Source organism: Trachymyrmex cornetzi, unplaced genomic scaffold, assembly GCF_001594075.2.
Source record: "Trachymyrmex cornetzi isolate Tcor2-1 unplaced genomic scaffold, Tcor1.1 scaffold16, whole genome shotgun sequence".
NCBI classification, from domain to species: domain Eukaryota; kingdom Metazoa; phylum Arthropoda; class Insecta; order Hymenoptera; family Formicidae; genus Trachymyrmex; species Trachymyrmex cornetzi.
In genome coordinates, this window is record NW_017296201.1 from 411,155 (window position 1) to 426,479 (window position 15,325).

The following is a 15,325-nucleotide window of genomic DNA, read 5'->3' on the forward strand; positions in this document are numbered from 1 at the left end:
TGCATCCGATGTGCGTCGTACGACGCTCTGCGACCAATCAGAAAACAGGATTCCGATGGATTTTGCTTCGTATCATCGGAATCCTGTTCCGCATAAGCGCACACCACTGTCACCACTAGCTACGCCTGCTACAAAATTCACTGCCAGCGCTGAAAATCTAGGCTGCGTTTGGAGTTAAGCGGGGAGCACAGACTCTTGCATAATGCATAAAACATGAGACATAAGAAATTGAACCAACCAGAGTTCTCTATTACATGGAAGGAAAAGAAACGGAGAACTTCGATTGGTATATATTCTTATGCATTACGTGTTATGCGTTATGCAAGAGTCTGTGCTCCCCGCTTTAGTCCTAGATTTATCAGAGAGGCGCAACCAGGCGCAACCAGGCGCAACCGGCGAACCGAGATATTAATGGTTAAAGTTGATGATCATTAAGATAAGGAAAATCTGTCATATTTGTTCATTTCGTGCAAAAATGCGTCGAATGACCTTAATCTCGTCGAAATCGATGAATAAGCCTGTTTTCTGCATAATTATACATTTTTTTTAATGTTAAAACAGGCTTTTAAGACAGATAATGCTAAGACAGAATATGAACTAACATATAATATAAAGATATTTGGAAAGATAATGTTTATCTTTAAACATTTTTATTTTTTAAATATTTAATTAACATACTTATGTTTAATTTTATAGTATTTTATTATATAATAGATATATTTTAGTTTTTAGTGTTCTTATGCTAAAGAGAGGATAGTGAATTAAATGAAAATAGAGGCAAAAAGTTTTTTATTTATTTAATACCTACAATCTTTTTATTGTCCGAGACGACCGTGATTTATCAAAAAGTAATGATACAAGAGTAACGTGATCAATTTCGTTATTCGTTACTAAAAAAAAATGTAACGTCGTTACAATTGTAATATAATAACGCGTTACTTATTTCTAACCCTGGTGTCTCCCACTATTGAATAGCCTGAGTTCCGACACCGACGAGTTACTATTAAAAATTTAATAATACTCAATTTTTCTTTAAAACTGTGATTTTAATGTTATACATAATGTCAAAGTTGAATTATCAACAGAGATATGATAAGTGCAGAAAAAAAATTGTAATTTTTCTACAATAAATAGGATATTATAGCTTTACAAGTGTGCATATTTATTTATGGAACATTTATGTAATTAAAAATCAGGAATTTTGATAATGTATGAGACAAATATTTATTATTTATGTTAATAATAGCAAATTTATGTCAATTGTCGGTAACGTCAGCGTTCTTCAATTATTTCCGGGCCCTTCTTATACCGCCAAAAATTTGCCCGAGGTCTTACAGTCTTTAATTGAGTTTAATAGTATTTCCTCGATGGTTCCAATCATAAAGAAAAGCATCAAAACATAAAAAAAGAAAATAACACTGAATGTGTGTGTAAACTAATAAGGACTAACTTTTGATACTTTCCAGCAAACGACACAGTGATTATGACATCTTCATTTAACATTAGTAAACAACAAAGATGTAGGCTGCTTTCCTTTCAGAGGACACACTCGACACAAACATAATTTTATCCTATTTGACATTCAATGAATGACAAAGATAGCAACGATAATTGTGTTGGCTGTGTCTCCTAAAAGGAAAGCAGCCGTAATGATTTATTGTATTGTACAGTGTGTCATCTGTGTCTCTTATTAATTAAGCCTTGTGTCCACGATGCTAGAAATCGGATGAAGAAAGAATTGACCAATCGCAATGGTCATGTGATCAAATTGTTCAAATGTGATTTGTTAATTTTTTCTTTGTCCGAGATCTCGGACCGATTTCTAGCATCGTGGACACAAGGCTTTAGGCCGGAATCAGACTGCGCATTGAAGAATGAGATTGAAAGATTGAAGTTTGACCAATCAGAACAAGAGGAGCCAAAATTTCTTTGTCCTCATTGGTGAAATTTCAATTTTTAATCTTCAATCTCAATCTTCAATGCATAGTCTAATTCTGGCCTTAAAAAGCACCCTTTGTCAGAGTTTGTGCCTAAAATAAAACACGTTTAAAATCTAAATATATACATATTTAAGATAAACACAAGAATATTTATTTGTAAAGTAACATATTTGTGATAAGAATATGAACTAAAAATATATATGTGTAGGGTGCGTGAGGTGTGCATTATCGACTGTGTCGACAGAAGCGCATGGTGTGTATGTGTGCGTGTGGCGCGTCGGTCGAGAGTTAAATACAAAGAACGCGAAAACGCGTTCTTCTTAAATTTTAAGAGACGAAAGACGCGTTCCCCCGAGAAGACGTGTGTTGCGAGAGAATATTTTTCAAGCGCGAGTACGTTTTCGAAAAAGCTAGAACGAGCGAGATTTTATCCAAAGACAGAATTAAGAGTCGCGAGAGATTTACGCGTCGTGGCGTGCAAGAGCATCGCGAGTTTTCCAGAGGCGCCCGTGCGAAGAGAGAATTATAACGAGTGTCGATAGCGAGACGTCTGTGAGTAAATATACTTATTCAACTTACATCAACTTACTGTTAGCAAGATGTTATATCTTATTCCTAACGTCCCACATACATTTGTTAATAAAAATTATTTTAAAAATATTTTGCAAATAAAGATAACATAGAATTCTCGTGTACAATATATAATTTGTATAATATTCAATAATAATAGTGATCAGTTATAATCCAGACTTCTTGCAAATCTACTTCAATAATTTTTATATATGAAACCCATGATCAGTAAATTTATTTTTCACAAGTAATATCATTATTATAAGATTTGTATATAATATAAAAAATAAACTTCAATAATTATCATCCTCCAATTATAACATTCAATAATTATTATCCTCCAATTATAGCAAACCACTTGTAAACCTATTTCAACATTTTTATACATAAAATTCACAATTAATAAGTCATTACTATTTGTTAAATAAAGTTCATTATATATGGTTCATTATATATTTGTGCTTGCAATATTAAAAATTAAAAATTTCAATAGTAACAATACTCACGCAATTTTATCAAATCACTTGCAAATTTTCACATTTTCACTTAATACACATAAAAGCTATTGTAAACAATTGTAGATTCTTTCTATTCTAGAATACTACCTGCATACATGTTCACTATATAAAAAAGTAACTGTAAAATGTATTTCATGATCTTTATGCATAAATTAAAAAGTAATATTAAAATTAGATTTTAAAAAGTCACAGAATACAATGATTGCCTCAATTTTAAGATAGGAGCTTATTTCTGATGAGTTTCCAGAAGTATCAAATATATATATATCTAAAATATGAATTATAATATAAGTTTATCCTGTTTGATACATATCAAATCAGATATTGGAATTTAATACACCAAAATTAATACTAAATATTAATTTGAAATAAGACGTAAAAATCGTTGCACTATTTCGTAATAATAATTTTTTTTCTTTGTTCCTTTATTTGCACAAATATTATCAGTTGCATCCTTATCATTATTAAGATTGTTATTTGCGTTATCGTGAGTTATCAAGATATCAGGTACATTTTTGTCACATTTTCGTAACTTTCATTGTGACTTCCATTAGGACTTTCGTTGAAACTATTGTCAACACTTTTACTTGTTGTTGCTTCAGCACTACAGTTATTCGTAAGCTCGGGTTCTGTGTTTAACGTCATATCACGGATACACTTTCTTATCTCGTGCCCGATAGCAGCTGCCAATGGTGGTGGCACCGCATTACCAACCTGTCGATGCTTATCAGTTATTGTGCCGAAAAAACGATATGAATCGAGAAAGCCTTGCGATCTTGCACACTCTCTCACACTGACAACTCGATTTTGTACTGGATGCAAAACACGGCCCTGAAAGTCAATTATTAGATTTAAATTAACGATTTTCCAAACAAATTTGTATAGCCGCATAATGCATAGAAAAAATTAACTAATTAAAGTTATAGCACACAAAATGACATTAGATACAATCCAGTTAATGTTGCCAATGCTTTGAAGCATTCTTTGATTGGTCAGTTCGTTCTTTCTTCTGATCAATCAAGTGTTTGCAACATTAAGGAAATCGCATCTCTAGCTTTCTAAATTACAATAGGTACATTCACTGAGCGCTCAGTGAGCGGTTGTAGTATTAAATGCACCTAGTATCTCTAGTTTTGTGAATGTTAATGTAAATAGTAAATAGAGTTGGCTACATTAACCTAAATAGTGGTTAATTTCAACGATTAATATCTTGCTTCACAGGGTAGAGTACTACTTTTTTCTTCCAGATTCTTTTGTTTCGTACAAAAACTATATCGAGATTGCAGAATAGGAATTAATTTGTAGTATTTTATAAAATTATTAAAAATTAGATTTCATACTTTCATCATTTTAAATTACTAGTGTATCAATTTAAATATTTATCAACATACTTGTTTACCCATTGGTTCCGGATTAGTGATAGTCGTACTGAAAAACCCATTCCATTCAATTCTTCCGTACAAACCCTTCCAATTATTGTGTCGGCTCGCGGTATGTGGTAAACACCATGGAATCAAAGTATTAAATTGTTTATCAGTAGGATCACACAGTTGCTTTCCAATACTGCACCGACATACTCCACGAAATGCTTTCGTCGTACTTCTTCCAACTCTCTTATCATTATACATATATTCCCTAAAAAAAAAAAAAGATAAAATTTGGATTTGGTCAATTAATGTAAATTGAAGAATTTAATGATTTATTAAAAAAGAAATAGTTAATGTTTTTAAGAATATTGGACAGTGCCAGAATGCAATTGCTTATCAAGCAAAAGATCTGACTAGCTACATATATGATATTAGGAATTTTAAGTGCAAAAATATCCTCTAGAAAAAAACTTAAACTAAACTGATCCCAATAGATGTTACACGTACAATTTCTTGGTATAGGTACCGTCACTCAATTTCACCACAATATTCGGCAGATCACGCCAATCAGAACCATTTGTAGTTGGAATATAACTCATTCGCGCTTCTACAAGCGGAGACATTTCTTTGCATATGTGATCCGTTAATTTTGATTGATACGGTTTACCTCTCATCTAAAATAAATCAAATAAAAACTTTAATATTTGTTTCTAAATATACTACACACAACAATTAAGGGATTATTTTAAAACCTGCAAATATTGTCAATATTTAAAAGCCTGGAGCTTTCAGAGATTTTTCTAAGTGCGTTTTAAAGGATAAAATCTTGATCTTAAGTTTACAGTTAAAATTATATTTTTTGCTTCATCGAATGATCTTTTTCGCAAAGACAGAAGCAGGTCGTGTCAAAATTCTGAAAGTTTCATAACTTTTCAACTTTTCACGGATAAAACGGGGCATTCCCATTCCTTGATGTGTTATGCTCGTATTAGTGGTCCTTGTAAAATCTTACAAAAGGTAGAATCCAGAAAAATTGTCCTGCAATCCCTAAAGCTGAGAAACAGCCTTTTAAAGATCGGTAAAATTGGCAGGTTTTAAAGTGATTCTCTAATTGTTGTGCGTATATACCGAGATGCATTCCTATAATAGTTACCTTCCTTTGAAAATGTGTTATCGGTTCACCAACGTACGACATCTTCTCTACATTTGAACCACATTTAATTTCTGGTAAATCATACAAGGCATCTTTTACAGTAATTGCTCTGTATGGAGCAGATTTCTGTTGAACACAGTTGGTAATATACTGAAATATACATAATTATAAAAAAAATCTTCATGATATTATAGATATATCGATAATATATATCAATATCATCATACACGAGATCTATCCCAAAAGTATCCGACCTCTGTGCATCTTTATCCTTGGGCATCGCCGGTTGTAGAAAACAGGCATTCAGTATTTTTTTAGGGGAGATTTTAAGAAGTATCCCCACCAAGCGACACAACCCAACAGCTGTTTAGTCGGAAGAGGTACGCAGTTGTGTGAGCGTCGTATTGCTCATTCATCTCACCTGATTTAAGATTATTTTTTTACTAAACACGGCATTGTTTAATTTCGCCAATCCCCGTACAATTCAGATATAGCTTCATGTGACTTTTGATTACTTCTTAAGTTGAAAAAATCCTAAATCAGATGAGATAAACGAGTAGGCGAAGTGCAACGCTCAGAGTTTTTGACGTTCACATAATCAATCAATTCATACCGTTGCCGACTGAACAGCTATTAGTTCGTGCGGCTTGGTGGGGATACTCCTCACGATCTCCCCTAAATACTGAATACCTGTTTTCTACAATAGAGAGAATGCCTAAGAACATAGACATATATGCAGAGATACTTTTGGGATATATAGACCTCGTATATTTTTTATACATTCAATGTGCGATTGTTCATACATCGACTTGATCCTGATAATTTCTATCAACTAATTTCAGAATCAATATATCACAAAATACATTCTGTTTATATATACGTAACAGTAAAATTAAAGAATCATTAAATTTTTGCTGAAAAATGATCTTTAAATTGTTGCAAGTTCGTTAAAAAAATCGTACAATTATCTTTTTAGACTATTTGTCATCGTCAGTTTAAGAAATAAAGCCTCTACTTTTATCTTCTTCATTTAATTTTTCACCAAGATGTTTTTATATTAGAAAACGAGGTAGGAGATTCAAAGATTTAAACCTCGAAAATTGGGCAAAGTCAAATGCCTCTATGGAGTTAAGTTGTAAACATCTTTTTCGTGATTCAAATCAACATAAATTTAAAAATTGAAGCCTGCTCTTTAAAATTCAGAGTTGTTGCAGAAAATGAATTAAAAAATTTTTTTACTTTTCGAGATTTTCCATATGAAAATGGAAACTTTTCCATGACCAATAGAAAATATGTAAATTTTAACATTTAGTATCAAAGATAGTAAAAAAAAGAATGCAGTTATGACAAAAAAGGGCGATCAAATAAAAATACTGAATAGAATACAAATTTTAATTATTTTCTAAAGAGAAGAAGAAAAAAATCTTCTTTTTGACTCTCGAAAATAAAAACAATAATAATTCCAACAATTCCTGAATTTATGAACAGTAGCATATATATATGTCCTCTTTATAATTAGCGCGATTTAAATGTTATCTCTTTTGAAAGTAGTACATACTAATTAACTAATACTTGTGTTTTTATGTATTTTTACGCTCTAGCAACCATGCATTGACTCGTACTTGCCGTTTTCCATATTATTTTATAACTTTGTCGCGGGTCCTTTTTGAAATGAAATATATTTTTAAATATATACTTCAACACTTTTACAAATTAGAAAATAGAAGTAAAATAGTAGTAATAACTTTCTTTTGAAAATATCGATTTTTAATGACATGTTCAGGTTTTGCTACAGGAATGACCTCTGTTTATTTTCAAAACAATACACCTTTTTTCTATTATAAAGTACTTATATTAAGTTACAGAGGTCTATCAGTCAGAAGTTAGATAAATGCAAAATTTAAATTAATTCCGCATAAATATTATTTCATCGATGACTACTTCTTTTTTATTCTCACTGTATGCGTGCGTGCGTGTGTGTATATAACATAAATATAAAACAGAAAATATAAAGACATACCCTTTTAGAATCCACAATTACAGCTAATGAGCAACCTCGTTTACTGAATACATGTGTTGGTATTGGAAACTTTGGAAGTATTTCTCCGGGTGCAGCGGCTAAGAGTATCATCCTAAAATTGTTAAGTTAATAAAATGAAATTAGATATATTATCGAACATTTGATTACAAATAAAGGAAAATGGAACAAACCTTCTTCTCGTTTGTGGTACCCCATAACTTCCAGCTTGAAGAATACCAAATGTACACTGATACCCCATACGAATAAGACATCTTAAAGTTAATTTTAGTACCATACTCTTCTTACAGAACACGAAATTTCGCACGTTTTCCATCACAAAGAATTTTGGTCTATAATAATCGCAGTAAGATAAAAATGTAACGATAAGAGAATTTTTGAATAATGAGTACTGTCGTGAATTAAAACGATTCATGCCGCTGAAACCCTGACATGGCGGTCCACCACACAAGAGTTCAACATCTCCTTTCTGGGGAAGTTTTTTGCCATTATTATCTACACGTTCGCCCTGAGAAAAAAAACAAAATTTTATTAAATTATACGAAAAAATAATCACATTATATGGTTCTTTTATATATATTAATATTCTTATAGTTTAAAGAGAAAAATGATTAAGAGACACAATGTGTATCCATTCATTACATATCTATTCAAAATATTAATATAGTGACAAAAATTTGTTTAGTATGAATTAGATATAGAATATAACGTAATAGAAACTTACATCCATCACTTTTTGTAATAGCTTGTTGCAATCCTCCGGGAATACCACAGTCTTCGGATTATTTAACCGATACGCATTTGCTGCAGAGTTTTCTTTCTCAATTGCCCACAGACTTTCAGCTACACCTGCTTGATGCATTCCTTCAGATAATCCTGTTAAATAAAAGTGATTAATTAAACGATTTAAATACATGTAAAGAAGATGCAGAAGATAGAAGCTAAAAAAGAAAATAAAAATGTATAACATAATGTACCTCCACAACCAGCAAAAATATCTAACATTCTCAATTTTCTTGGTATAGTAGGATAATTTATAGATGTTTCGATAACCTGTTTTTTTTCAGTTCTTTCCACTTTCTTTGTAGATTTACATTTCCCCTTTCCTTTTCCGGATTTACTCGTATTAATAATGTCATAAGGCGGTTCGTCAAATGTTTTTTCTTTAGGATTGTACGCTTCAGTAAAATAGAATCTGTTGGGGCCACCCATAGACCATTCTTCGATAGACTCACTCATATTTTTGAAATATGCGAGATAGCATTTACCAGCAACTACAGAGAAGTTTACGGTGCATACTACAACATGTAAATAAAGCAAGGATATTTCAGAGAGAGAGATATAAGTAAATCTTATCCTAAATAGATACTTTTAAGAAAATTTTTTCCAATATAAATAACATTTATTTTGAATATCAACTGTTCGTAATATTAAAGATATTAAAAAATTAATATTTTTAGAATAATATATTTTTAAAACATTTATACGTTTTTTAATTGTTATATAACTTACTTTCATTGCTCCAATAAACCATATTAATGTCTGATTGCTCCATAAGCGCTATATCTCGGTGAGTATTTTCCGGCCTGTACATTTTATTCACTTTAATAAATATGTCTGTCGGTGCCACTAATATATCAGTCGTCGTAGCATATATTGTATTAATATAACCAACGTGATAAGGTTCAGGCGTATCAACATTTGAGAATGATGATTTACTGTCTAATTTTTTTCTATAAAATTCCGGATATGTATCTTCATCTACATAACTCATCTTTGAATTTTTAGATATTGGATATTTTCGTTTATGTTCAAATATAAAAGCATTTGGGTACAAAAACACTGCACTACCAACTTTATATTCTTCACCTTTGTGTTTTACTAACTCATAAATCACTTCTTTACTGCTTTTTACTTCTATTTGATTATAGACCTAGAAAGACAAAAGAAATATTACATGTCTATTCTCTAAGCACCAAAATAATAAATTTCAACAGAAATAAATACGTGCATACATATACACGCACACAAACAAAATATACTTTTTTTATGCTCAAAACAATAAATAGAATGGTACATAAAAAATAACTTGATAGAAGAAGAGATGTAAAGAAAATAATTTTTGTCAAAATTGTAATAACAAAAAGATATTTTTAACGGTTTACACCTTTGTAATTGTCCACAAAATTGAAAAGAACAATTATTATTAGATATCTTATTAAATTGTAATTTAAAAATTGTTTTGGGGGATAAAAATTGTACTTTATAGATATAAAGAAATATAGATTAAAGAAATTCAGTTTCTATAGATTAATGTCTATCATTTAAATCTCTCTGACCATTTCTTTTAAATATTTCATACCTTAGGTATATCCTGTTGTGTTAGTATAGCTAACCGAATACAAGAAGGACAAAATCGATGACTAATTTGTTTTCCTGGGCATTCGGGATCCGGTGGTGGAGCCTCAAATCGAGCACTATCAGGATCATATTTCAATTTATAAAAGAACGTTTTACTATCTGTATCTTTTATATAATTATCTGGGTCCATATTACCTGCAATGTAAACAATTGTATGTAAATACAGCTTAGAACATATATGTATAAATAGAAGAGGAATTGAGTGCTAAATCTGAGTACGTATCATGGAATTATTCTAAATGGATATACGAGATTGTTTGAATAAATTTTTGCACTTAGATCCTGCATTGACTTTTATGTTTCTTTATTAATTAGTTTTGACTTATGTTACTGAGATATGAACTTTAAAACTTTTGTACGAAGCAAATTTTAACTTTAGAATTGTATTAGTCAAAAGTGAATTTTTCAATTTTTTTTTTGTATTTTCTTGTGAAATCGGATACATTCCTATCGATTTCCTATTTATGCGTATTTTAATTCTGTAAAAAATATTTTGCAATAAATTAGAAAATTTTGTTATAATTCGTGATAATTGCAGTCATTTCAGTATCCATTTAAAATGATAAATAATTTAATATAATATTCTTACCTAGTTCAGACCAATTCTCAGGCATTTTTTGATGAATAACAGTTGCCTTTGATCTAACAGATTTGAATGATGCCTCGCAACATTGGTCGCTCAGAAATAATTCTATAGGATTCGATGTTTCACCAAGTATGGTATCAGTACCTCTACGAAGACGATTTGCATGAAATCGTTTTTCTCCATTTTTGGTCTCCCACATAAACATAACTTTGCAAATTTGTAAAGGAATTGTGGGATCTCTAGGTTCCAACAAAACATAATCGTTTATTTCGATTTTTTCATTTCCGACAGTAACCGATTTATAATATATTTTTTGTGCATCAACAATTTTATTTTCTTCTTCCCATACAATATCTTTCTTAAGTTCTTTAAAATCTTCATTTTTACTTTCTTGTTCCATTTGATCTTCTGCTAAACTTTCGTATTGCTCTTCATTTTCATATTCCTCTTCATCAGAATCATTTGCTTCCTATATAAACAAATACTTAACTAAATATTATAACACATAAATTTTCAAAAATCATAAAAAATGTTAATCTACTTTTAAAATAGTTTTTATATACATATAATCAAGAGATAATTATAAATAAATAAATTTTTATATTTTAAAATTAAATTATACCTGAATTGCCAAATTTGGACATCGTCTTCTAATGCATGCCTGCTTTTGAACTCCCTTACCTCCAAATTTCGTCATATCCTTACAAGCAGGACAACTACCACAATCAGGTTGCAGACAATTCTCACAAGCACGACACCGCGTCCTTTTCAGTAACTAACAAAAAAAAAAGAAAATGCTTAACAATATAATACACCACACACACAAATAAGAAAAATATGAATTATAATATATACATAATAACATATACCTTGTTATTATTAGCAAGTTGACCGGCGAAAATATTTTCGAACATATCGTTAACTAATTTTGTCGTAGTAGCCATTGACCAGCCAGGCGTTTTAACTTTCGATGCACGTTTCGTTAGACGAACAACTGATTTCTTACCCAGCGTGACACCAGAAAGTTTCACAAGAGATCGCATACACGGAGCCGTAATAAGAAGAGTATCTTCAGCACCAGCACATTTATCAAATGACACAACTCGCTCACAAATAAATTGTGCATGACGTAACAATGTATCTTCTGTGAACGTCATCGTTTCTTTAGGAGGCACTACTGTCTATAATACAAAAATATAGCAAAAACAATAAAATAAACAAAAAAAATGTGAGAGTACAAAATACACATTAAAATACGAAACAGTAAACTTACTTGAAGTTTGTTCAGCAAGTCTTCATAGGTTGAATTAATTTCATCTAACAAAAATTCTATAACTAATTTACTCATATATATCTTCTCTTTAACAGCATCCATGAACGGCGCATAAGTTTCAGACGGTTCCATCAAAATATATTCCGCAAATGCAGTACCAAAACCCACTAATGCCAATTCTCCTCCGTCAAATCCAGTAACATACCATTCATTTATTGGCCCCATATCTTTTGTCGGTATACCTCCTTCAGGTGACGAATTTTCTTCATAGATAGGTTTCATATATCCAGAAAAATACAACAGTACGTTATTATCTACGAGTCCTGTATCAAAAGGACACAGATGTCCATTCATATCATAAACACTAAAAAGAAAAAAAACATGTTTCTGTTAGTATATTCAACTTTATACATGTTTCTCTTAATATTAATATTCCTTAGGTACTTTACAATAATTTTAAAAATAAACGTTACATGTACTGTTTAGAAAGCTGTTTAGAGATAAAGGAAAATTCACCTAAAATGAGTTAATTTATTTTGTGGTCTCTCATCACTTTGATCTATAAAAGATTCATCTCCAATAAATAAACACAACTTAGGATCAGTTAAAGCTATCTCTTCCTCAACTGCACCATTTGGGTGTCCTTGATATAATTTTATATCATTATCTAATTTCTGTTTACAATATTGGCATCGTTCTGTTACAACAGATGCTTTTTTATTTTGAGCTTTTAATTCAAGCATTTTTTTACTTTCCATTTTCATTCTCTTCTCTGGATTTTCTGTTATCTCTTCTTGATTTATTTCTGGATCATGATTTTCCTTATCAAATTCTAGGGTAACATTTTTATCTGTTTCTATTTCAACCTCATGAAAATTGGACACTATTGCTTCCAAATTTGTTTCAGTAGTCATCTTTTTTTTTATTGATGTTTGCTTAGGACCTCTATCTAATGCAGATAGATCTAAATTTATACTGGAATTTGATTCAGCTTCTTCTGTTACTCCATCTAATTCTACATTGTTGTTCCTCCTAGTTCGACATATTTTCATTCCACTGCAATCTGAGTCACTCTCTGTCACAACAGTCCAAATAACACGAATTTAAGAGCAATATTCACGAATAGCTGACTATTCATAATTCAGATTTAATAAGGAATTTCATCATTCTTTCTTACAGTATATTAGATTAATGCTTATTAAAATTTTATGTTACACATAAAATTAGCGAAGTTAAATGTAAAGCATATAAATATTTCAAACGATTAATTACTTAATAATGGCATTGTCGTCATGTTTATTATTTAATTAAAATACTCATATATATTATTTTATTGCTCCATTATTTCAAAGTTTATCATACAACCTAGTTCCACTAATGTATGAAAGATTAATTTCGGTTCGATTTATTTATTTTTTCTAATTCTAAGAAATAAACACTTTCTAAGAATTAGAAAAAGATAAATAGTATGTTAAACCAAGATTAAAATTAATCTTACATTGGTGGAATCGCGATCCATCACTGCATTTCGATACTTTATATCAACCTTATATCTAATTTTAACTCTATACGGGTACGGTATGCAAAAAACTTAATCAGTAAAACATAAGCAGTAAGCAAATTGACAGCAATCACAGTAAAGACTATAAGACTAAGTGTAAGTAAAGCAAATCCAACATGCTGATTTACTTACTGCTTACATTTTACTGCTTAAGTTTTTTGTGTGTTATGGCCTTTAAAGTAAAGTGAGCAACTGTTTAAGAAGGCAAAAAGGACATTAAAAAATTCAATATTAAATTGTTGCAATTAAATTTTAATAGATAAACATTTTTTTAATAATTTAAAGTTAACGAAAGACATGAACAATATTATATTATATTTGTAAATAATTAATTACACTTAATCATTATATCATATCAGGTCATAACAAAAATTACATCAAATTACGAGATCACATTTTATTTTTAAAATTACTTTTCTGCTGAATGTATTTTATAAATGTCTGAATTTTTAAATAAAAAAATCATACAATTCTTCACGTACTAGTGGAAAATTATATTTTACACTTATTATTTTTACTTATTTCATATTATTTTTACATTTAAAACTAGGATAATTTATAATCATGTCCTTAATTTGGGACGCATTGTAGAGTGAAACAAAGAGTTAAAATTTGAGACTGTCTCTAACTTGGGATAGTTGGTCACTAACTTAGAATATACATACTGGAATGGTCATAGGTGACTGTCGATGGCTCCAACATCTATCTGTTCTTGTTTGAATGCTTCATCATAATGCGCATACATCGATGATTATTATTATGTAGTGTTTTAAGAGTCTTGTACTCTCGCCTTAGACATACACATGCGCATTCAAAGCTTACATATAAATTATGCGCAAGCACACAGCAAACAAGGACAGATAGATGTTGAAGACACTTTTATTACATTGGCATTGGCCAGATCAGGAAGGTGTGGCCCTTCCAGTATGTATGTTCTAAGGTCACTAAGAACCATTTTAACTAACTCCGATTAACTTTAATCAACAATTAGACTGGAATTGACCAATCATATTTGTCATTTCGCTTAATGATAGGTGTGAATCACAATATTCGTTCAATTCTAATAGATTAAACCATCGATTAAAGTTAATTGGTGTTGATCGAAATTACCCTTAAGACTAAAATTAAAAATATTATCCAAGTGCCATATATCGTTTTAAGCTTGTTATTTTCAATATTAAATAATGACAAGATGATACATGGAAGCACCTAGGTGATATTTACAAACACAGCCTAATGCAAAACATTTTTAGTCTAAAATCAGACTATAAATATTGTCGTTAAATTAAAGGAAAAATGTATATCTTTTTCGTCCATTTTTATAATTCTTTTCTAGAAAATTAAAACTATATGTTTTTCTTGGATTGTTATTACTATACTATATCATTTTATATTACGTAGCAATTATTGAGCTGCATTTTTATAGGAAAAGAGAAATGCAAAACACAAGACATTTGATAACAGTTCTTGGAGTGATGAAGCTGGACGGTACCTAGCTAACAACAATTATTATATAAGCGGCCGCGATTCCTCAACAAAATGCATATAGAAAATTCCACACGCAACACTAACCTCGCGGTTCGTCCTTTAATCGTTGAGTGATGAGGTTACGTTTAACTGTGTGACGTTTTTTGCGGGCCATTGTGAGAAAGACGAAATCTGTGAAAGATATTTATCTGATCCTATCCGTTCCCTGATGGCACTGATCACTGTCACTGGTGCTTCCAATCAAGTACGACGATTCCGACGAACGTAAGCTCTCAGCTCACACGTGTCCCGCTACGTCCCGCCACTCAAGCTTCTTCTTCTTCTTCTTCTTATTACTTAATGGCTCCCGCCTCCAAACAACAAAAGGAGGTCGGTACGGCCAGAATACGCACTTAGACAAAACACATGGG

General features: G+C 30.8%; 1 protein-coding gene across 1 annotated transcript; it reads right to left on the reverse strand.

The window, feature by feature from the left end:
- Positions 1-3,421: 3,421 nt before the first annotated feature.
- On the reverse strand, positions 3,422-15,285 carry Dnmt1a (DNA methyltransferase 1a). Its single transcript, XM_018503982.1, has 16 exons — positions 15,000-15,285; positions 12,383-12,941; positions 11,867-12,230; positions 11,463-11,774; positions 11,216-11,368; positions 10,597-11,062; positions 9,949-10,142; positions 9,099-9,519; positions 8,564-8,884; positions 8,311-8,462; positions 7,760-8,094; positions 7,569-7,680; positions 5,549-5,698; positions 4,903-5,069; positions 4,420-4,663; positions 3,422-3,859 (listed from the first exon to the last, which is right to left on the reverse strand). The coding sequence occupies exons 1-16, from the start codon at positions 15,067-15,069 to the stop codon at positions 3,524-3,526; spliced, it is 4,356 nt and encodes a 1,451-aa protein (XP_018359484.1). The 5' UTR covers positions 15,070-15,285; the 3' UTR covers positions 3,422-3,523.
- Positions 15,286-15,325: the final 40 nt, after the last annotated feature.

What these genes read in the sequence shown, in the direction of transcription:
- Dnmt1a (XM_018503982.1), bottom strand. Translation starts at nt 15,069, where the DNA reads ATGGCCCGCAAAAAACGTCACACAGTTAAACGTAACCTCATCACTCAA. An exon ending in GGTTTATTGGAGCAATGAAA is followed by an intron (nt 8,885 to 9,098) that starts GTAAGTTATATA and finishes TACATGTTGTAG; the next exon opens with TATGCACCGTAAACTTCTCT. An exon ending in TATTTTTGCTGGTTGTGGAG is followed by an intron (nt 8,463 to 8,563) that starts GTACATTATGTT and finishes TTTATTTAACAG; the next exon opens with GATTATCTGAAGGAATGCAT.